The sequence below is a fragment of the Meleagris gallopavo genome, chromosome 15, assembly GCF_905368555.1.
Source record: "Meleagris gallopavo chromosome 15, MGAL_WU_HG_1.1, whole genome shotgun sequence".
Lineage (NCBI taxonomy): Eukaryota > Metazoa > Chordata > Aves > Galliformes > Phasianidae > Meleagris > Meleagris gallopavo.
In genome coordinates this window covers 9,711,394-9,731,750 of record NC_139418.1, presented here as the reverse complement: position 1 = coordinate 9,731,750, position 20,357 = coordinate 9,711,394, and the positions used below count along the sequence as shown (strand labels likewise).

Sequence of the window (20,357 nt, the reverse complement as noted above, 5' to 3'; positions counted from 1 at the left end):
CCTTCTGCCCTGTGTGGCGATGGATCCGAGGCGAGCTGGATCCACAAACTTTTATTCTCAAACCGTAACAAACAAAATAAGAAACAGAGCAGAGTCCGAGCCCGGCTCCAAGCCCCCCTGGCTGCGGGGGTGCCAGCAGGGGATGACAGGTGGGGGCGAGAGGGGGAACCAGCCCCTTCCGCGCTGGCGGCGATGGCCCGCGCCGGGGATGGGGTACCCACAGAGGGCAGCTGAGTGCCCCCATTCCGGAGGGGGACCCTTGGGTGGCTGCGGCCCCTCCCTTAGACAGCCGTAGTCCTGCCGAACAGGGGCATGGAAACCGGGAGGTGCCACGGCCCCGGCTCGAAGGTGTCCCTGCTGCTGAGCTCTGAGTCCGTCCAGCTGGGGAACATGCGCGGGGAGCACTCTGCCTGCAGGTAGAGGTCCGGGCAGGCTGGCCCGGGGCTGGCTGAGCGGGGCAGGTGCAGCGCAGAGCCGTAGTCGGTGTCCAGGAAGAGGGGTTTATAGCTGGGGGGCTGCTCCTGCTTCTCCAGCCGCTCGTGGCTCAGGAAGGGCGCATTGATCTTGCGATAGAGCCCACGCGTGTCCATCAGCACCTCGCTGTAGGGTGGGGGGGGCTCGGCCATCAGCAGCGCCTCTTCGTAGCACGGCGGCTTCGACAGGTCCGACTCTGCCGGGCAAAGCCCCCCCTCGGCATCAGCGTGGCCCCCGTACCGCCGTGCTCCCCACTGGGGGGGACGCGCGCTCCGCGGCCGCTCCTTACCGTGCCGGCAGCTCCAGGGCTGGGGGGGTGGGATGTGGGGGTGGTGGTGGTGGTGGTGGTGGTGGTGGGGCTCCAGGCGCAGGCGGTGGGGGACGGCCATGCCGGGGGGGCTGCCCCCATAGCCCTCGTAGTGCAGCGGCTCCAGCTCCAGTGCACGCAGGCTCTGCTCCCGCAGCCGCTCCTCCTGCTGCCGCTTGACGCGCCGCCGCAGGTAGCTGCAGAAGCAGCACAGCAGCACGATGAGCCCCCAGATGAGCCAGAAGCCGGCGAAGCAGGTGAGGAAGGTGTAGGTGCCCTGGGACATCACCATCTTCGCCGCCGGCCCGTGCGGGAGGCCCCCGCCTCTCCCTGCCCTCGGGGTTGGGGTCGGGGTGCTCAGGGTGGCGGTAGGGACGATGCGCTCAAGGCGGCTGATGGCCTCCCCATGCCGTGCCCACTGCCGTCTCCTCCTGGCCCGTGGGCACCCACCGTCAGGGCTCCGTCCTCGCCATGGGGCCGCGGGGCTGGGTCAGGTGGAGGGGCACGGGGATGGCACGGTGCCCGGCCCAGCCACTGCCCATTGCTGGGAGGGGGCCAACGGGGACAGGGTTGAGGGAAAGCCTGCAATGAGACAGAAAATAGCGTGAGTATTCTCACAATGACTTCCACATGTGCAGCCGTGCCTGGCCCCACACACCCCCCACGCATCTCCCCAGCATACACCCTGCCACGGCTGAGCACCTGGAGCAGGAGTCAGATGTGCCTCGAGGCCACGTGGCATCCTCATGTGTGCTGTGCCCCAAATACATGGCTACCCAGTACTGACTGCCCTGCAGTGTCACAGTGCCTACGGTGCCCATAGGGTGCCATGGGGTGCCCCAAGGAGGAGTGAGCAGCTGCATCACGTGGCCCATGGAAGCTCATGCACCACAGCCATTGGTGGCCTTGTGGCTTCAGGGGGCACATGACAGTGTCGGGGACATGTGGGTAGAGGTGGCACAGGGACTGTCGACTCAGTGCAGCTGTAGGTAGGCTGACAGCTCGGTCACCTTCAGCTGAGTGCTGTGCCCGGGGGGGGCTGCACACAGCAGCCAGCAGCACCCATGGGTGGTGGCAGACTGGCACGTAAGCACCCGTCAGGATTATTGTTATCGCAGTGTGGGAGAAAACACAACGGGGGAGCGGAGAGGTGTGCGAGTGCCGGAGCAGCAGCCGAGGACAGGGAGAGTACGGCGGTGCCACGTGCCCCTGCTCAGCAAAGGTTCCCCAGGCAGTACAGAGCACAGCCAGTGTGCCCAGTGAAGGGATCACGGCAGGGACACAGCGTGACGGGGAGCTGAGGGGAAGCGGGCAGAGCAGCTGGGCCAGAGGGCCGAGCCATGCCGGAAGGAAGGAGGGAAGGGGAACGGAGGAGCTGGGGAAACACACTCCATCCCTGTTCCGGGTGGTGGGGGCTGCTCCATTGCTCTGCCGCGGGGGCAGAGGCAGCGTTTTGGGGGAGCAAGGTCCCCTTCCTAGGGAAACGCGAGCTGGCGTTGCTGGCTAAGGGCAGCACGGTGCGGGAGCAGCTCGCTAGACCCGGCTGAACAGAGCAGGGAACAGCGGCGGTGGCAGGGCCAGGGAAGGCGAGAGATGGCAGCTGCCAGGGACCGGGGCGGATGCAGCGGGGAAGGCGGTGGGAAGGGAATGTCGGGGCCGGGGCTATTCGGTGTTCGGGAAGCGGCGGTGCCGTGGGGTCTGGGGGTGCCGGGGACACCCACGCGGCTCCCTCGGTGCGGAGCGGAAACGCCGGGCGGCGGCAGCGCGAACTGGGCCAGACCTACCCCGTCCCCTTCTGACCTCGGCCTGGGTCCCGGTGCCCGGTGCATCCCCGCGTGGTGCATGAGGGGGGCGGGATGGGGACACCCGGCGGGGACCTCCCCGCTGCCGGTGCCGGGCGCGGCGGCCCCTTACGTCGTCCTCCTACTCCTCCTCCTCCTCCTCCTCCTCCTCCTCCCCCCACCGGGAGCGCACGTTTCCGCCGGGGCGGGGGCGCTTCCCTCCTCCTCCGCTTCCCGGTGCCGACGGCCCCACTCGCCCCCGCCCCGGCCTCGCTCCCCTCCCCGCCGCGCAACAGGCGGGGGCGCCGCGCCCGCTCCCTCCGCGGCTCCCGTTACCGGCGGCGGCGCACGTGGCTCAAGCTGCGGGCGGCGGCGGCTCCATAGGGCGGCGGCGGCGGGGGAGCGGGGAGTCCTGGTGCGCGCCCGGTGCGCGGCGCCGCCGCCGCCTCCCGGCGCTGCCTTTGTCTCCGGTGAGCGCTCCCGCGCCGCCGCCGCGCGCCGCCCCGCCCGGGCTCCCGCCCCGCCGCTCCGCCCCGCCCTCGGCTCGGGGAGGGACCCGGCAGCCGGCGGAGCCCCCCGCGCCTCCGCCCCGGGACCCGCGGCCACCGGCGGGGAATGATTGGGACCGGACGGGGGGGGGGTGGGGAGGGTGAACGGGCGCCCGGAGGGGATCCTGCCATGGGTGCCGAGAGCTCCGGCTGAGCCGCTCGACGCGGGGGGTGGCAGCTCCGTACCGTGGCAATGCCATCGCCTTGGAGTGGTGGTCGTGGGTGCCGAGGGGTGACACCCAACCACGCCCTCACGTCCGCGGTGACAGCCACGCAGGGACAGTGGCACCACAGGGACAGCCACCCCGGCCGTCCCCCCGCCGCCTTGTGACCCACGGTGGCCGATGGCGGCCTCTGCGCCGGGCGGAAGGTGCCGGCGTGGCTCCAGGGTCAGAGGTGGCACTGGGCGCTGAGGGCTCTGTGCCCCCTTTCCCCTCCCTGCACACGAGCGCCGTCCCCCTGCTGTGGCCCTTCGCCCCCGGGGGGCTGTCACCAGCTGTTCCACGGCACGTCCAAGCCGTTGTCACAGCCACCCCAAGGAACGAGAGCTCTGCTATCACCGTGCTCGGGCACTGCCCGGTGCCGCGTGGCTCTGCTGAGAGCACGGCAGCGTGGGCACAGGACAGCAGCAGCGCCGGCACGAGGCCACGGCGCCCTCCGGCTACCCAGATCCGACCACGAGGCGGTGACACAATGCGGGGGTGCCCGCACGGGCCGTGACACCGCCGCCGCTTCCTCCCCGTGGGCGCCGCACACTGAGCGCGTTGTCGTGCACGGCCCGGCCGGAAGGACATCCTCCTCCGTGCTGGCCGAGGGCCGGGCTGGGAACAACGGGCACCGCAGCCGTGCCAGGAGGGAGGCCGTTCTGGCGTTGTCCCCGCGGTCCCCATCGCTGCGGCCATCACTCACCTCGCTGGAACCCGGCTCCGGCGGCGGCTCTCACAGCGCGGCACGGCTCGGTGGATGCAGGGCAGCGCCGGGGGTGGGCGGTGGGGCTGGGAGGTTCCCCACGGGCACGGGCAAGGCGCGGGGCGCGGCGGGCATCGTCAGGCCAGGGCGAGGATGGGTGGTGGGGATCGGGCGCCGGTTTGCGTTGGGAGCCGGGCCCGCGGCCCCGCCAGCCCCGGGGCCGGGAGCTGCCTTCCCCACGGCGGCGGGAGGGTGGGGGGGGGATGGCAGGCGGGGGAGCGCTCCCTGAGCCACATGGTGGGCTGGAGGAGGAGCCGTTGCCCAGGCAACAGCTGAGAGCATCCTTCACCCCTGAAAATCGTGCTCGGCGCTGCCTCCACCACCCCACGGCTCAGGGCAGGGCACTGGGCACCCCACAGCCCCTTGCCAGGCCCCGGCTCACACAGGGTTATGTTCCTTGGCTCGCTGAGCTGGGCCTTTTCCAGGGGCTGTGCAGCAGCACGGACATTGCATGCTGCTCCCTACCTGTGGGCACATAGATGGGGGCAAGGGAGCCCCAGGCACTGGGGCTGAGGTGCTGCTGGTCAAGGCCGAGCACTTTTTGTGCAATAGTTGTGGCTCTGTGGGATGCTCAGTGCCCCAACCCTGCCACAGAGCCACAGTGCCCACCAACAAACAGTGACCCCAGGACTTTGTGCCTGGGTGCTGCAGGCCAGAGACAGTGCCGATTGGCAGCAGCACCAGCCTTTCCCATGGGTGCAGCTCCCCCCACTCCTCGCCATGCCTTCCTTTTTTCCAGAGCTGCAGAAATTTCCTGGATTTTACCCCAAGATGCCCCCTCCGAGTGTGAGAACTCCTCCTCGGCCCGCTCCCATGGCAACTGTTCCCTAGTTACCGATCCCTACTTGCTATTCTCATCCCTGCACAGCTGTGTGCGGCCACCCCGCGCTGCGCACGAGGCCACCACCAGCCCCGCTACCGGCACTGGGCTCCCAGCCCACCGACCGCCTTACCCCACATGGCTCCAGCCAGGATGTCCCCCCCGCATCCCCTCCTGGCAGCCGTGCTGGCCCCAAGCCCTGGGCGTACCTCTGCAGGGTGTGGGGACTTGGAGATGCTGTTCCCCTGCATAAGGGGACAGCAAGCAGCACTTCGCTTCAGGCATAATGGGGTCAGCTCTAGGGCTGCCTTGGGGATGTGTTCCAAAGGGTATGGCAGCACACACACTTGGACAACCAGTGGAGTGAGGGTTTGTGCCCATTGTGCACCTTGTGGTGACCTAAACTGCCCTGCAGAAGCCAGAGGACCATCTGCAGTCTCCACCATAAGCAAAGCTCTACCCGAAATGCAGCAAGCCCAATGCTTGCACTTCTGGCTCACTCCACCTTGACCCAGCAGCAGCACAAGGCACAGCAAATCTTACACTTAACAAAAGGTTAAAAATGTAAATACTTTCAAACTTTAGTGCAAGGCAAGCAAATGATACCACAGGTCCAAGTTGGTGCTCAGCCCTGCCGCAGGGCCTGGCTCAGAATGAGCACAGGGCAGCAGCACACACACGTACACACACATACACACACACACACACAAGACCAATTATTGCTAGGAACACAGCTAGGACACATATACACAAGACAGGACATGACATGACACGGAGGACAGAGGCAGGAGAGCCAGGCTGAGCTCCCTGGGGGGGACACAGGACCCCCTTGGAGGCTCAGGCCCCTATAGCAATGCCCTGCCCTCAGGCACAGCTCTACTGGATCCTGCGGGTTGGCCCTGCTCCCACTATGACCCACACAGGGTCATAGCCCTGGGCAAGGACCAGTCTCTCTGTCAGAGCTTTACACTCAAGAGCACAGCCATCAAAACCGAGCCAGGACGGGCCTGCTTGTGTCCTCGGCAAACCAGCTGAGCTGGTGGAACTGTGCTGGGTCAACCCTGCAGCACGCAGGGAAGGGCTATCCCTCAGGTCCAGCTTCTGGCCAGGTGCTGGGGGAGTGGCCGCATCCTGCTGTGCTGCAGGCAGGCTGCCAGCAGGCTGAAGAGGCCAGGATCAGTGCCCAGGAGCTTGCAGCACGTGAGACAAGGCAGGAGAAAGCAGGCTCTGGCAGGCAGGGAAGCAGGGATGAGGCAGTGATGCTCTGCTGCCAGGATGCAAAGGGAGATGCTTTGGCATAGCATTCTCCTGTGCCTCAGGGCTGAGCAATGGACTCCTCTGGAGCCAGGGACGCCTCAGCAGGGCCAGAAAGGTCCAGGAAAGATGCTTTAGGCATCTCAAGGCACGGAAGGCCTCTGCCCAGGACTCCCTGGTACATAGCTGGGACTGTCACTCCCCCCATAGGAGGACATTTGTGCCTGTGACAGAGTGGGGGCAGTGCAGGCCCCCACCTATAGATTAAAAACTGACATGTGATATGTACAGACCGACATATATAAATATACACCTGCAGTGCCACTTCGACACCATGGAATGTGTCAACAGAGCTGCTCCAGCCTGGCCTTGGCCCACACCAGCACAATCCCTCCCTCCTGCCCTTGACCCCAGAGGGGAGTGGCAGTCGGTGGGCAGCAGCAGCACCATCCCCAGCAGCACTCAGAAGTGTCCAGTTCTGTCCTGGGGACGATGGCTCACGCACAGCCAGAGGTGCCATGTGCTGCTGCCAGCGCTGGAGCCATCCTCACAGTCTTCAGAAAAAGACATGTAAAGTTGTAAACAAATCCACCTCGTGGGGCCACTGCTACCTTGTCCTTCAGGCTGGGCTGTTGTTCTTCTGGGCACCCGGAGAGGCAAGAGGGTCCCAGGAGCTGGAGAACAGGCTGTGCTCTACAGCCGGGTGGGCTCTTCCTCACTGTCGCTGCAGTTCCCACAACAGTCCTGAAGTCAGAGGGGCAACGAGAGGGAGGGAGAGAGGAGCACAGCAAGCAGAGGGTAAGCACAGTCACACAACCTGGTCTACAGCTGCCCTCTGGCAGAGAAATGAAGCTCCTAGCAGACATACTTGTGAGTGCATAGCTGATTGGCTCAGAAGCTGGGGGGAAGATGGGCTCCATAGACTACAGCCACCCAGGGAGACAGCTCAGTGCCAGCGCATACAGTCTGCCTCACTCAGGACTCATCAGGTCACAGAAAGCAGCTGAAGCCCTGGGGAGGGAGCCTGAGCATGGGACAATGCCAAACTCTTCACAGTATCTCAACTTTTCTGTGTATCCAGGACATCCAAAGAGAAGAGAGAGGGGAACCCTGGCCTTCTCGCAGCCCCCTGGGAGCAGAGCTCCCAGCTGCAGCAGTACAGGGGCAGCTTTGGCTCAAGCTGAGGGTAAAGCTTCCCCCACAATGGGGAAGGCAGCAAGAGCAGGGAGCAGGATTAGTGGCTCAGGGGGCAGTTAGAACAACAAACAGCTTATGCTCTGCTGGGGGAAAGGGTTAGACACTGAAGGATAACACTCCTCTTTCCCAGATCTTGCCATGTCCGTGGGCCACCAGGTATTTCCCTGAGCAGAGCAGCCAGGAGAGACTGCTCACCTCTGGAAAGAGAAAACGTGGCAAATCACAGCTCAATCCCTGCATGAGGCAGCCCATCTTTGGGCAGGTCTTGCCTGCCCACGGAAGAGCTGTGTCTCCCAGCAAGCACAACAGTTAAGCACAAATGGGAACTCAACGGGGAAGTCAGAGTCAGCACCGGGTGACTGGGAGTGGGTCCAGAGCAGGCTGGAGCCAACCATGCTCGAGTGCCACAGCTGCTAGCAGCTGTTGAGGCAGCAGCCCAAAATTTGCCAGTCCTGGAAAGAAGGCAAATACTGTTTGGCTCAGTGGAGACATACAGGCAGGCAAGCCCACAGCAGACGCATGTTTCTGTTCTCCTCATCCCTAGAAAGCATTGCTCTCTCTGTCTGCTCAAGGCCTAGTAGAAATGTTTGGGAGACTCCAGAAGCACATATAGACCATAGCAAGATGAAGGTCTTCTTCAAGGATGGTATTATTCATGTAGGAAGGGAGAAGACTTGCTATTTTAGTGCCATCAGCAGCATCACTCTCTGTGCAACTGCAGCATGTTTAGCCAGGACACTCCATACCAGCCCCCTCAACATGCAGCAGTGTGAATATCAGCCAGGCAAGGGTTGGCTCCTTGCAGCCTTGCAAGGGACCTCCTGAGAGCCCTGGGATTCAGCCCAGCATGGGGGCTCATATCTGCTGCCCCTACATGCCCACCTTCCTGAAGTTCTGCATCAGTGAGAGAGGGCTCAGGGCTGTGCAAGAAATACTGGGCAAGCACTCATACCTGTCTGCTGAAGAAGCGCTGGAGTAACCCTTTCTTGGGCTGTGGTGAAGGCTGCCCTTTCCAGTCCAGGTCTGGGGGCACTGTGCCATCTGTGCTAAACACATTCAGCTCCTTGAAGCAGTCTGTCTCTATCATCTGGAAGAGGGCAAAACATGGCTGCAGCAACTGCAATGCAAAGCCTGTCACTGAGGGCCCAGCAGAGCGCAAGGGCAGCAGCAACAGCAGAGTTCCTGCTGCTTGCCCTGTGGGATGCTGCACCCAGCCACAGTGAGCACAAACAGGGGCAAAGGCCTGTCTTGCAAAAAAGGATTGGTGAATATGCTAGTTCCCACCCACCTCATTTTGCCAAGGAATGGGCACACTTCCTGTAGCAAACTTCTGGTAGAAGTCATTGTCCGTGGGCTCCAGCTCCACTCCTTTCACCGTGGAGAACTGCTCGATGTCCAGAACATCCTTGCAGTAGATGGCCTGGGGCTAAACAGCACAAACATTGCTCTAATGCCAGGCTGCACAATGATAACACCCACTGAAACAACTTGGATACTGGCCAAGCATGAGCCCCTTCTACCTGCCTGCCTGAGCTCTGTTCTGCCACGCAGGGAGCACTGGTCAGAACCACTTGTGACCAGCAGCCCACCCTCAGGTGAATGGCCAGAGCAGCAGCCCCAGAAACAAGAGCGATGGACCCCATCTCCTCAGGTGAGCCAATGCAGGGCTCCTTCTTCCCTTGAGAGCATCAGTGACTGAAGAGGTCAGGAGGTGGACAGGCACTTACATCTGGCTTGAAGGGTGGATCCAGCATGCCTGCTTCCAGCCTCCGGAAGTTGAGGTGTTTGAAGAGAGGGTGCTCCTTCACCTCCCTAGCCCCAGCTCCTCGGCAGCCCAGGCGCTCCAGAGGGTCTTTGCACAGGAGCTGTAATATAAGGAAATCAGTGTTCCAGGCAGAGCAGTTCAGGCAGGAGCAGCCTGAGGTTGGTGGACTCCTGCAGTATGTCTTTAGGAACGACACGCACTCACAAGGCATCTGTGAGTAAGGAATTAAGGCACTCTGGACCCTCCTGTTACCAGTGTCAGAGCAAGGAAACCTCATTCCCACCCATGCCTCTACAGGGAGCAGTCCTGACGTTCGGCTGCTGTGTGCAAAGGGGTGGTAGGGGACAGGGTTGCAGTCGTACCATGGTGCAGAGGGAGCGGGCACAGGGCGAGAACTTCTCTGAGTACTCCTCCTGCACATCCTTCACCAACCGCTCCACCTCCTCCCGCTTGATCTTCTTCTTGCGCTGCTGGAAGGGGGACTGTCCCTCAATCATCTCATACACCAGGCAGCCCAGTGCCCACCAGTCTGGGCTGAACGTGTAGCGCTCATTCTTCACCACCTCTGGAGCTATACAGAAGCAGGAAAATGTGAGGTCAGGGAGAGTACAGCACAGTCAGAAGCTACTTTTTTAATTAAACCAGGATCACTTCTTACCCATGTAACCAACTGTTCCCACACGTCCCTTGATTGTTTGGCCCTCAGGCACATGCACAGCCAGTCCCAGATCTGAGATACGAATGTGACCTGTGCAGAGAAGGGCACAAGTTAACAAATCAAAGTCATGAGATAATATTTGAAGCTACCAAGAATTTGGAGCAATTCTGATTCAAGTATAGGAAGGGAAAAGGACCTAGGCTCTGCACTCACCATGGTCATCCAGTAATATGTTCTCAGGCTTCAGATCCCTAGGAAGGAAGAAGCTTGATCAACAAGGAGCCCATTATGAAAGCAAAGGACACAGGGATCAGTGACATCTCAAGAAGTCACAGGTAAACAGCAGAGGGATGCAAAGCCCTGCTGCAGGCAGCTCTCACCCTGGAATTAGCCCTGTAAGATCCCCCTCCCAGGCAGAGCAACCTTCAGCCCTCCACCAGGAGGCACTGAGCCTACATCTACTTCCTTCTCTTCAGGTGCACAACTCCAGATAAGGCAGGCCATGCAAGAGAGGAGCAGTGTCAACACTGGTTGTGAAGTTGAGCACCCAAGTGCATTCTCTGAGGCAATCATAAGCACTCACAACCTATTAGTGATCTTTCACCAGTACAAGGCTATGCCTTTCTGCATCTCCTGTGAGATCAGCTTTCCGTTCCTGATCTCCTCTCACCCAGCTCTGTGCTGCTTTCAAGCGCAAGCTTATTTTCTTGAGCAGACAGTCCCAGCTGTGATAGTAAAGGCAGCAGAAACATTCTTGCTCCTGCAGCCAGTGCCTGAGCTGGAGCCAGGCAGCACGCACCTGTACACGATCCTCTCCTGGTGCAAATCCTCGAGGCCACAGCAGATCTCAGCAGCATAGAAAGCTGCCCGGGGCTCCTCGAAGCCAGCCTCTCCCATGTGGTAGATGTGGAACTTGAGGTCCCCTCCATTCATGAGGGTCAGCACTAGGCAGAGAGCATCTTTAGTTTCATATGCATAGGCTAAGCTCACCTGCAATTCAGGGCAGAAAGGCTGTTAGAAGACACAGCTGGAAGAGGGAGACACCCACACTTTGATGGGCACTGTCACCCAAGAAGCCAGGATATGGGCAGCAATAGGATAGGCTTTTGTAGAGCAGACAGTGGATTTTCAAACTCAGGGAGGATCTGGAAGTGCCCAGTTGCCCCTGTACACCCCAGCTTTCTTCAGAGAGAAAGGATGCTCATCTCTCTGAGCTAGAACTGCTCCCCTCTGGTGGCAAGCAGCACCCAGCAGCAACCTTGAGGCACCATTTGATGAATCCTTCATAGTGGGAGGTTTCAGATGGTCTACACCTCTGCACAGCCAGGGAGAGAGCTATCCACCACAGCACAGGGCTAGGCTTCTGCCCATTTGGCATTCTGGAGGCAGTTAGGTCATTTTGTGGAGGCAGTGAAAGGTCCTGCCAGACCCAAGCCTTGTGACTGGGACCCTGCTCCGTAGGCAGAGCCTGCTCCTGCCTTTCCACACAGTGTGAGGAGCACAGAAGAGCCAGGCCAGCTGGTTGTGGGAAGAATCAACCACTGCAGCAAAGTGAGAGCAATTCCTATGTACTTACTACAAACCTACTGTTCACTTTTTCCAGGATCTGTTTCTCATTCAGAGCCATGGCTTCTCCCTTCCGCTTTTTGATCCGTTTCTTCTCCAGTTTCTTGCAGGCATACATCTTCCCTGTGGCACGCACTTGGCAGGCACAAACCTGGAGTGGGAGACAAGGCTCAGCACCTTCCCACTGCTGTTTCCAGTGGGAGTCTAGGTTCTGCTCTTGGAGTGAGGCACAGAAAGGTGAAGATTGTCCTGGTTTCAGCCCCATCCTGAAGTGAGCAAGGACCACAAAGACACAGGGAACAGCAACATCTCAAGGTGCCACAGGAGCAGGCTGCTGCCTGCAAAAACAGAAGGCCACACTAGAAACAAAAAGAAGCCTGAAAGAGCAGCAGTTTTCAGAACTGCAGTTTCCCCTGTAAAGAGACTGGGAAGAAAATTATTCTCAACCCATGCACCACAATGTACACGCTGCCTACTTCGTGCAACCACCTTCTGCATCTCCCATATCTGCAAGATGGGAGCTCTTGTCTATCATAAGGGAGCTGAGATAATGCAATGCCCAAAGAACAGCAGCGTCCAGCACAGAACACAGATGAACATCTCAGAAAAATCCCACAGCCAGTAGCACCTGCCTCCAAGTGCTGGAGCAGCTTACAGCATCCCACCTGTCCACCCCAAATACAGAGGAAATGCTGGCCACTCACCTCTCCAAAACCACCCTTGCCTAGCACGCGGTATTGGCGGAAAGTGTTTTTGGTCACCGGCTGCCTGTGGAGCAAAGGAAACTGCTGTGAGATGGAAACAGGAAAAGAACAGGGGCTGAAACTCAAACCACCCCCACACCCTGGCCTGAGAGCCTGTGGGTAACTGTGAAACCCCTGCTCAAGCAGAACCTGCTTCCCTGCAAGCAAGCAAGGCTAGGGCAGCTGGTAGAGGCTCCTTGTGCCAACAGGGGTGCCTGAAGGAAAGGAAGTGCAAAGGCCATTGGCCCAGCAGCAAATGAGCCCTAGGGACCCCTCATGCAGCCCAAGTGCTGCAGGGTGCAGATCTCCCAGCGATGCCAGAGGATGTTACCGTTCCAGCCATTTCCACTGCAGGAAGCGGTTGAAGTACAAGCTGTCGAGGTAGTCAGCAAAGGGAGCCACACTCAGGTAGTCGTGGATAAGCCTAGGAGAGAGCAGAGCCAGCAAGGCAGCTGAGAGCTGCTCACAGCCACAGAGCGGGAGGTGAGGAGCCCCAGGAGCCCTGTGGCTTTGCCATCCCCTCACCCAGCACCGTGCTGCACTGAATCACCCACACACCCTGCACAGCCCTGACTCTAAAGCCCACCCTCTGTGCTAAGTCTTGATCCAAAAGGAAGGTGCGTTGGAGGCACAACTGTGACGAAGGCAGCACCCTGGGACTGCCTTCTGCAGGACTGGCACTGATAATTATGGCATCTCAGCAGCAGCTGTGGCTGTAGGACAAAGGGGGGCGATAGGACTCTTTGCAATTGCCCCTCACTGGGCAAATGCATGCACAAGGCTGTAATCAGTTGCTGAAAGCTACTAGCAACATTCAGTACCAGGCACTGAGTTCAGTTTCAGATGAATATCCAGCACAAAAGGCCACAGGGGATCCTGCTTGAGAGCTAACTGCCTAAGAGACTGGTGCCAGGGCTGCCCAGCGGAATAGAAAGCCTTAGACTTAGTGTCTAGACTGGAGACATGCATCAAGGCGAAGCAGATGGGCTCTTTCCCTTTCAGAGCCTGCCAAGAGAAGGCAGGGCCCAGCCTGGAGGCTCTGCATTCAGACAAGGGCACCAGTTACCACACACAGAGTTAACGTTCCCCAGAAGACTGCAGCAAACCCATTGCCACAGCCCTGCACTTGATTAGGCAATGTGCTGCTGCTACTGTTCACAGAGGGGTGGGGGCTGTAAGCCTGGTTTATCTAACAGCTTCCTCTTCGCACCCAGAGCCATGACCTCGGACACTGTTTCTGTGATGAACTCAGGGAGCTGAAGTGACCTTAGATTGCTGTAGCAACAGCTACCATGATCTAGCCACAACAGCCACATCTGTGGTCAGCGGGAGAGGACAGCTGGCACTGAAACTGCTGCAGTCAGCTCTGCACAATGTGTGCCCACCAGATCCAGGCACAAAACTAGAAATAGCGTGGCCAGCCTCTGAGGCTTTCTTGGTATGGTATCTTCCCAAGTGGCAGCTCAAACCCATAACAAACTGAGAGGAGTGACAAAGGTTCTGCAGCAGCTTGGATTCCTGGAGCTGCGTTGCACACTGCTAGCCCCAAGATACCCTAGCCCCATCCCGCACAGTCCCAGCCCTGGCATCAATCTTTGATGTCCTGGAGGAAGGGAGTGGATGAGGTGAGCTGGCTGCAGCATCCAGCACTGTGCTGTGACACAGCTGCAGGATTGGCCCAGCCCTCCAACTCACTTAGTGGATTCTTTGAAGAGCTCCTTGGAAGGTTCCTGCTCCAGCCTCTCACAGCAGGCATCCACCAGCTGGGAGGGGACTTCAGGCACATGGTCCTCACTCTGGGGACAAAGGGACTGAGTCAGTGGGCAGCAGAGCCCAAGGGTCCTGTCAGGAAGGAGAAGCCACAGAAACAGCACACGGGTGCTCATCTGCTTCAGGATAAGTGCGAAAAGCAGCACAGGCACTTGCGAGGTGGACTTTATCCTCACAATCCTGTCCAGCACTGCAGCAGGACATGGGTAATGACAACTGTCAGCTGTTCTACTACTGCAGGCAGCACACACAGCCCTCTTACTCACCTTTGGCTTCAAGTACTTTTCAATCAGGTGCTGCCCGCATTCCTTCCGCTTCTCATCTGGAGCCACTTCGTACCCAGCCTGCGAAAAGCAAACACGCTCAGGGACAGGCCCAGCTGGGAACCAGGCCCTGCTACCAGGCAACAGCTGCACAGCAGCAACACCCTGCCCAGGTACCACAACAGTGTGCCTTCCTGGAGAACCAGATCTCTGGCAAACACCTCTCTAAGCAAAGGCCCAGCCCTATCTCAGAGAAACTGCAACTCACAGGAAAACTTCCTTGCCCAGAAGTACCTGGCAATAGCTTGAACACCCAGAGCCAACTGAACCATGCCCAGGATGCCAAGAACATCTCTGCTTTCTCAAGGAAGCCTGACAGGCTTTGCTCTTACCACAGCATCCAGGAACTTGACGCAGCGTGACAGCTCAGGCCGGGTCTCACAGAACTGCCGAAACAGCATACGGCCGATGGGCTGCTTCTCACACAGGCTGTGGTAGTCCCGCTCTGCAAACGTGGAGGAGATCACACACTGTCAGCCCCACGGAGCAGCTGCAGCCCTCCTCCTGGCCCCGAGCAGCAGTGATGAGGCTTCTGGCTGCTCAGGGGCTCCATGGCTCCCAAGAGGCTCCCAGGAGACAGAAATGCACCCAGCTGGGACAAGAAGCCACAGGCTGAGCTTTTATGACCCTCTATGGAAGGTTTTCCCTAACAGGTTTGAACTGCTCTTCTGTACAGTATCCCCATCTTGTCTTAAGCAAGGGATCTCGGTATCTCCTGCTTGGCTAGAGGCTCTCTCTTCTTGATCCTCTCTCCATAGTGATCAGATACATAACTTTCCGTGGGCCCTGTGGAACGCACTGAGCTTGTTTTGAGGCAGAACTCCCAGGCCGAGGGCTGCTCTGATAACTCTCACAAATCACTCTGCTTCACAAAGCCTGCTGAAAGCAGCGGCGCCAACGTGGGGAGAACCATTTCCAGCCATGTCCCGTTAATGCTGCACATCACCATCACACATCCCTGCTCCGTGGAACAGCCACCTCTTTGCAGCCAAGTCCCACTGCCCCTCTGGAACTTGGGTATCCCCCAGCGATTCCTCCTACCCATCTCCCCATAGTCTTCTGAACCAGGCACACACACCTCTGACTATCCAAAGCACTTCCAGTTCTACGCTTCACCCTGCCCTGGGCTGTTGGTGCTCCTTGGTGCTGATGGCTTCCCCCCATCATGCAGCAGCTTCTCCTGAGGAAGCTGTGGCTTCCTGGTGGTGCACAAGCATGGAGGGGCCACGCTACTGCTTGTGCATCCCCTCTTCCCTCCCCCCCTCCACTGCTGTGGGGGCTGCTTCACCATCCTGGCTGCCCCAGCTGGTTTACTCATTTGCAGGGGAAGGAGTTCCCCACTGCTGTAGAGGATGGGAGCTTGCTGTCAGCAAAACTGGGGGTTTTGGTCACCTTGCTGCTGCCCAGGCACACATTAGGTTGCTCTCTGTAGTCATGGCACACAATTCCAATTCTGCAGCAGCACCACCACACTGGGGACCCTGCCCAGCCTCTGCAACAGGAAGTGAACAAACCTCTATCTGGCTGCCAGGGGACAACAAAGCCACCAGAGCACAGGGACTGGGGATGTCTCTCCTGGAGGGAAACCAAACAAGGCAGCCACCACCTGCCTTCATGGCTCTGCAAGGGGAACTGGGCATCAGTGGTGACAGCACAGGCTGGGAGGCACCTCCACAGCATCACGGGACAGTGGGACAATGGAGATGGACAAACCACCAGCATTCATCACCAGCAAATGGGCAGCATAACAAAAATGAACATCAATGCTAGAAAACAGATCATGACACCTACAAAAGGGTGGCTGTGTAGAGAACAGCCCATGCAGAAGCACCTCAGTACTCAGGACCTGCTACAGTGAGGCAGCATGTCCAGTATCAAGGCTGCAGTTTCCAGCTGACTGCAGTGGCTGTGGAAAGAGCCACGGAGGTGGTGCCCAGCATGAAGCAGCCGAACTGGGTGTTGTGGGCTTGGAAGTTATAATCTGGGTGAATGTGGTTGTTATTTCAAGTGCTATGGTCCCACGTGCCTCCAAATGGAACCACTTTGAGCGACTTCCAGGACCTTGTACCAGGACCTGGAACACCTGTGCAGTGCAGAACTGGGGACTGGAGTTGCAGACACATCCCAAACCCAGTCAGCCTGGCGACACCTGCTCTGAAACAAAGTCAATACTGTGCCGCTCTCCAGCTGGCAGATGAATATGGAGCGACAACTTAAACAAGCTCTCCCCCTCCCAGAAAGCAGATCACTCCCACCTTCCAAGTCAACTCCTCAAACAATCTTATACGATGTCAGGACCAAACCTGCTGCACAAACATTAAAATCATGAAGAGTACAAAGTGCAGAATTAAAATCGCAGACCAAGCCCTACTCAGCTGTACAACTCTCATCCATACTGCACAGCAAGAACCCAATTCTGCTCAAGTAAAGTTCCTGCTTTAATTTTAGAAGCTGAGATCTGCAGCTGAACATCAGCCAAGGAAACAGGAAGATGTTAGCAAGACCTTTGTAATTTATGCAAAGGCACTCCTGAGCAATGCTCACAGCAGCGGGCAGGTTTGTTTGTGCAGAGAAGGACACGTATCTCTACTGAATCTTCTCACCATCTAGAAGGCTTGCGGGTACATCAACAGCAAGCGCCATGCGGCTGTGACTTACCTGCCCACTGTTCCTTCCCTGCACTTTAATTGCATTGGCCAAATCCTTGGCCAAGATTTGTGCCCTATTACCCATCTCTGACCCTCCCACGGCTCACCTGTATTCAGATCACCTGTGATCGGACAGGTCACAGCCACACACCTGCCCCACAGCCCAACTCCAGAGCCCTGCTGCTCACCAAGGGCTTGCCGAAGGTCCTCGCAGAGGCTGATATGTGGGAACTGCAGCATCTGGCGCCATTTCTTACTCTTGCCTTTCCGGTTTCCGCCACCACCTGCAGGGCACACAAATTTGGCAGGATGAGCTATGAATGAGGGACGTCTGACTGCAGATGAATCTTGTTGCACCAGGAGCCCGAGCAGCACCAAGAGGTATCGCTGCCTCCCAGCCAGAAGGCTAGGAATGCTGGAGCCTCAGCTGACTGCCAGAGGAAATGGAAGGACCGACTGCTCCGACTGTTCAAAAGGCAGAACAAAGCAATGACAGTAAGATCTTTCCTCTGGACATTTCAGTCATTCGTATTTAAGATGGGAAAATCATGGCAGAGGGAGGAGTGCCTATAGCCACAGGTTGCTCTGTGCCTTGGCTCCCAGGCCATTTTGAGGCCAAATTGTGCTTGGTGTGAAGCTCTTCACTGCCGGTTTCTTGCTGTAGTTAAGATTCATGCCACCTACTCATTCCAGACTGATTGCTTACTGCAGGGAGGGGCTCTCAGAGAAAGGACATGAAGCTGGGAGACAGGAATTCCTGCTCTAATCCCAGCTCCACAGACAACTCACTGCATTGCCCCAGGCTCATCACTTCAGTTTCCCACCTGTGAAGTGGGGACACTCCCACTGTTCTACAGAGATAAGCCAGCCTCAGAAAAGCAAGATCCAACAATTAGATATTATTCCATCTTCAGGTGCTGGAGTAAATGCCCAATGCTGTAGCAAAGGGTGGGAAAGCTCCTAGATAGACCAAAAAATTTACATCACAGCAAACACTAAGTACTGGAATACTTGCATGCCTGATTGCTCAGATCAGCCAACCTCTAGGAATTGTGCTCCTTCTGCTCAGTGCCAACAAACACAAAAACTCCCCCCTGAATCTGGAAATGCGTTAAACCTCACTGCTGAGTCGGGCCACAGGCACAGTACTCTGAAATCAGTGTAGAACACCATTTATCAGCTCTTGAGAAACAGTTTCATAATGCTTTCCTCCACCGCAGATGTGATTCGGTCCTCAGATGTTCCCCATACCCACGCTCCAGGTTGCCAGCACCTACAGTACAGGCATGTAAGTGGGGTGGGATGGGATGCGACAGCGTGGCTGCAGCTGTGAGCCCTGGCACCGCTGGGTGGCTGTGCTGCATCTGCCCCCCGTGGCAGCTGGGCCGCACGATTGTACAAACTCAGGAAGGAAGTGACTCAAGGGTAAGCAGGGGTGGAAGAAACCAACAGCGCCGACACCTTGTCAGCCACAACTCGCAGTCACAAACAAGGACAGGGACAATCGGTAGGTGAGAGCACAGGAGTGTAGGCACTCTCCACGAGCATGTAGGAGAAGGCAGTTATGTCCCATGACACACTGAGGATGAGAAGATGCAGCTTGTGCTCCCCTGCAGGCAACGCAGCAAACAGCTCAGTGTGGACCTGCACTCCATGCAGCTCTGTCTCAGCAGCACACAGCAACCCTCCTTTAGAGGACAGGGCAAGAGGGAAGCAGGCCTGACCCAGTCACATTTCTGAGACTGGTCACATCCCATCTGCCACCAGCCAGCAGACAAAGGGAACAAGAGGGGAAAGATCCTTCCAAGGAAAATCACCATCCTGCTGTGCCCGCTGCTGCTCACACCCTGATGGCACACTGAGCACAGGCGTGTGCATGGGCCTTATTGCACCAAGTGCTCTCCATCAAGGCGGAGAGGAGCACCTCAAAGCAGGACAGCAGCTGTGCCACACCTCTCACACAGCCCCACACTCCACTTCAACCACAGCACCGCAGAAGCTGTGCTCCTGGCTGCTCCGTGTCAAGAGGAGTTTCACGTCCTGAAGTTGCAAGTGCTGCTCTTTGGTTTTGTCTGGGTTTGACTTCAGCTAAACCACAATGGCAACGGTTGGATTTCCCACTCGCTGCTCGACAGCTTCCACGCCTGAAGTATCTGAACGAAGTCTGATTTTCAAGCAGTTCAGAATGGTCTCTGCCCAGGGAAATTTAATTTCAATGCTCTTTGCTCCCACAAATCTAATCTCCAAAGCCCTCTAACTGGATTTCAGTGCGCCCCTTGGGCTCAGAAACTACTCGGCCCGGCCATTCGCACAACGCGGCCCTTCCACAGCCACAGAGGGGCCGTGCTTCCCCACCACCCTACGCGATCTCATGAACTTCATGAACACCCTACGCGAAGCCAGGCCCAGACAGCCGTGTGACGGAGCTCCCAGTTCTCTCTCAGCCACTCGAGGTGTCCCGGATCGGCTCAGCTCCACGTCCCTCAGCACCACCCGCGCTTCGCCCCGCTCCATGCCCGCGCTGACAGAGGGCCGCGGGCACACGGCTCAGCCCTGCGCGGGTACAAGCGGTCGTAGCGCGACGTGCCGGCGAGAAATGAACTTTTTTTCCCCTCTTTGCCCCCCGGAAGAAGGGCTGCGGGCAGGAGGCGGGCAGCAGCCGCGGCTGCAGGGCAGCTTCTCTCAGAGGCGCAGCCCGGCCGTCCCACCGCGGCTCCAGGCCGTCCCAGCGCTGCGGGCAGGCCTTGACCCCCGGCCCCGGGACGGAGCGCGGCCCTCCCGGCCCCGGGCCTGCCACCCCATCTCGGGCGCCTCCCGCTGCTGGGGAACCGCTCACCTTCTCGGGCCTTGAGCAGCACGGTGTTGGCGACGATGTTCTCCAGCTCCATGGGCCCGGGCGGCGCCGCCACCTCCCGCCCGGCTCCGCGCCGCTCCCCTCCGCTCCGCTCGAGCCCCGCCGCCGCCGCCGCCACCCCCCCGCTGCCGCCGCCGCAGCTACGCCCCGCCCCCCGCGGCCCAACCCACCAATGCCTGCCCACGCTCCTCCCGCGCCGCGCTCCCATTGGTTAGGCTCCCCCCCCCAGGAAGCCTCGCCCCCTCCGCTGCGCCCCTGCCCGAAGAGGGCGGAGGTGTGAGGGGGCGGGCCGGAGAGAGAGAAGAGCGCGTCATGCGGCGGCCATTGGCGAAGAGCTATCCGGGGCCGGGAGCGGGCGATGATTGGAGGCGGAGGTGTCAGTCAGAGAAGCGCACGGCAGAGTCGGTCAAGGATTGGGCAAGCTGTAATTGCGCCCACCACCCTAGGGTCCCGCCTACTACGGCCTCTGATTGGGTTGTAGAGCTGCCACTCCGCGGCGGACTGGGCCATGATAGGAGCGTAGCTTAGGGGTGGGGTCAAGAGGCTGCTTATAGTGCAGTGCTGAGGGTGGGCTTTGGGCAGATGGTGGTGGGGTTGGTTGTGCTTTGTTTGCTGCTGATTTTGGTGGCTCATTCTTTCTGGTCACTTAATGATCTTCCCGCTGCCCTTCCATCAGCTGT

The 20,357-nt window shown here is 58.9% G+C and overlaps 2 protein-coding genes across 6 annotated transcripts; both read right to left on the bottom strand.

The window, feature by feature from the left end:
• Window positions 1–36: 36 nt before the first annotated feature.
• PRR7 (proline rich 7, synaptic) lies at window positions 37–1,212 on the bottom strand. Of its 2 annotated transcripts, none has more exons than XM_085236481.1 (2): window positions 1,071–1,212; window positions 37–978 (listed from the first exon to the last, which is right to left on the bottom strand). In XM_085236481.1, the coding sequence occupies exon 2, from the start codon at window positions 861–863 to the stop codon at window positions 282–284; it is 582 nt and encodes a 193-aa protein (XP_085092607.1). In that variant the 5' UTR covers window positions 864–978; window positions 1,071–1,212; the 3' UTR covers window positions 37–281. The 2 variants fall into 2 exon arrangements, with proteins under 2 accessions (XP_085092607.1, XP_085092608.1); XM_085236482.1 differs by having other exon boundaries at window positions 37–670; window positions 764–1,073.
• GRK6 (G protein-coupled receptor kinase 6) lies at window positions 1,139–19,822 on the bottom strand. Of its 4 annotated transcripts, none has more exons than XM_085236480.1 (16): window positions 19,660–19,820; window positions 17,012–17,107; window positions 14,508–14,620; window positions 14,119–14,196; window positions 13,778–13,878; window positions 12,414–12,506; window positions 12,044–12,107; window positions 11,350–11,490; window positions 10,573–10,763; window positions 9,987–10,024; window positions 9,774–9,863; window positions 9,478–9,686; window positions 9,078–9,215; window positions 8,639–8,776; window positions 8,303–8,437; window positions 1,139–1,363 (listed from the first exon to the last, which is right to left on the bottom strand). In XM_085236480.1, exons 1-16 carry the CDS (start codon window positions 19,709–19,711, stop codon window positions 1,139–1,141), a joined length of 1,902 nt encoding a protein of 633 aa, XP_085092606.1. In that variant the 5' UTR covers window positions 19,712–19,820. The 4 variants fall into 4 exon arrangements, with proteins under 4 accessions (XP_085092606.1, XP_085092605.1, XP_085092604.1 ...); XM_085236479.1 differs by lacking the exon at window positions 1,139–1,363 and adding an exon at window positions 5,456–6,897 and having other exon boundaries at window positions 10,573–10,717; window positions 11,361–11,490; window positions 19,660–19,822; XM_085236478.1 differs by lacking the exon at window positions 1,139–1,363 and adding an exon at window positions 5,456–7,547 and having other exon boundaries at window positions 19,660–19,821.
• Between the last annotated feature and the right edge of the window lie 535 nt (window positions 19,823–20,357).

Coding starts and splice junctions, on each gene's coding strand:
- PRR7 (XM_085236482.1), bottom strand. CDS start 1,073: ATGGTGATGTCCCAGGGCACCTACACCTTCCTCACCTGCTTCGCCGGC. Junction 671..763: donor GCCCTGGAGCTGCCGGCACG/GTAAGGAGCGGC, acceptor TTTGCCCGGCAG/AGTCGGACCTGTCGAAGCCG.
- GRK6 (XM_085236480.1), bottom strand. CDS start 19,711: ATGGAGCTGGAGAACATCGTCGCCAACACCGTGCTGCTCAAGGCCCGA. Junction 12,108..12,413: donor CAGTGGAAATGGCTGGAACG/GTAACATCCTCT, acceptor TTTGCTCCACAG/GCAGCCGGTGACCAAAAACA. Junction 9,687..9,773: donor GGGAACAGTTGGTTACATGG/GTAAGAAGTGAT, acceptor GCTTCTGTATAG/CTCCAGAGGTGGTGAAGAAT.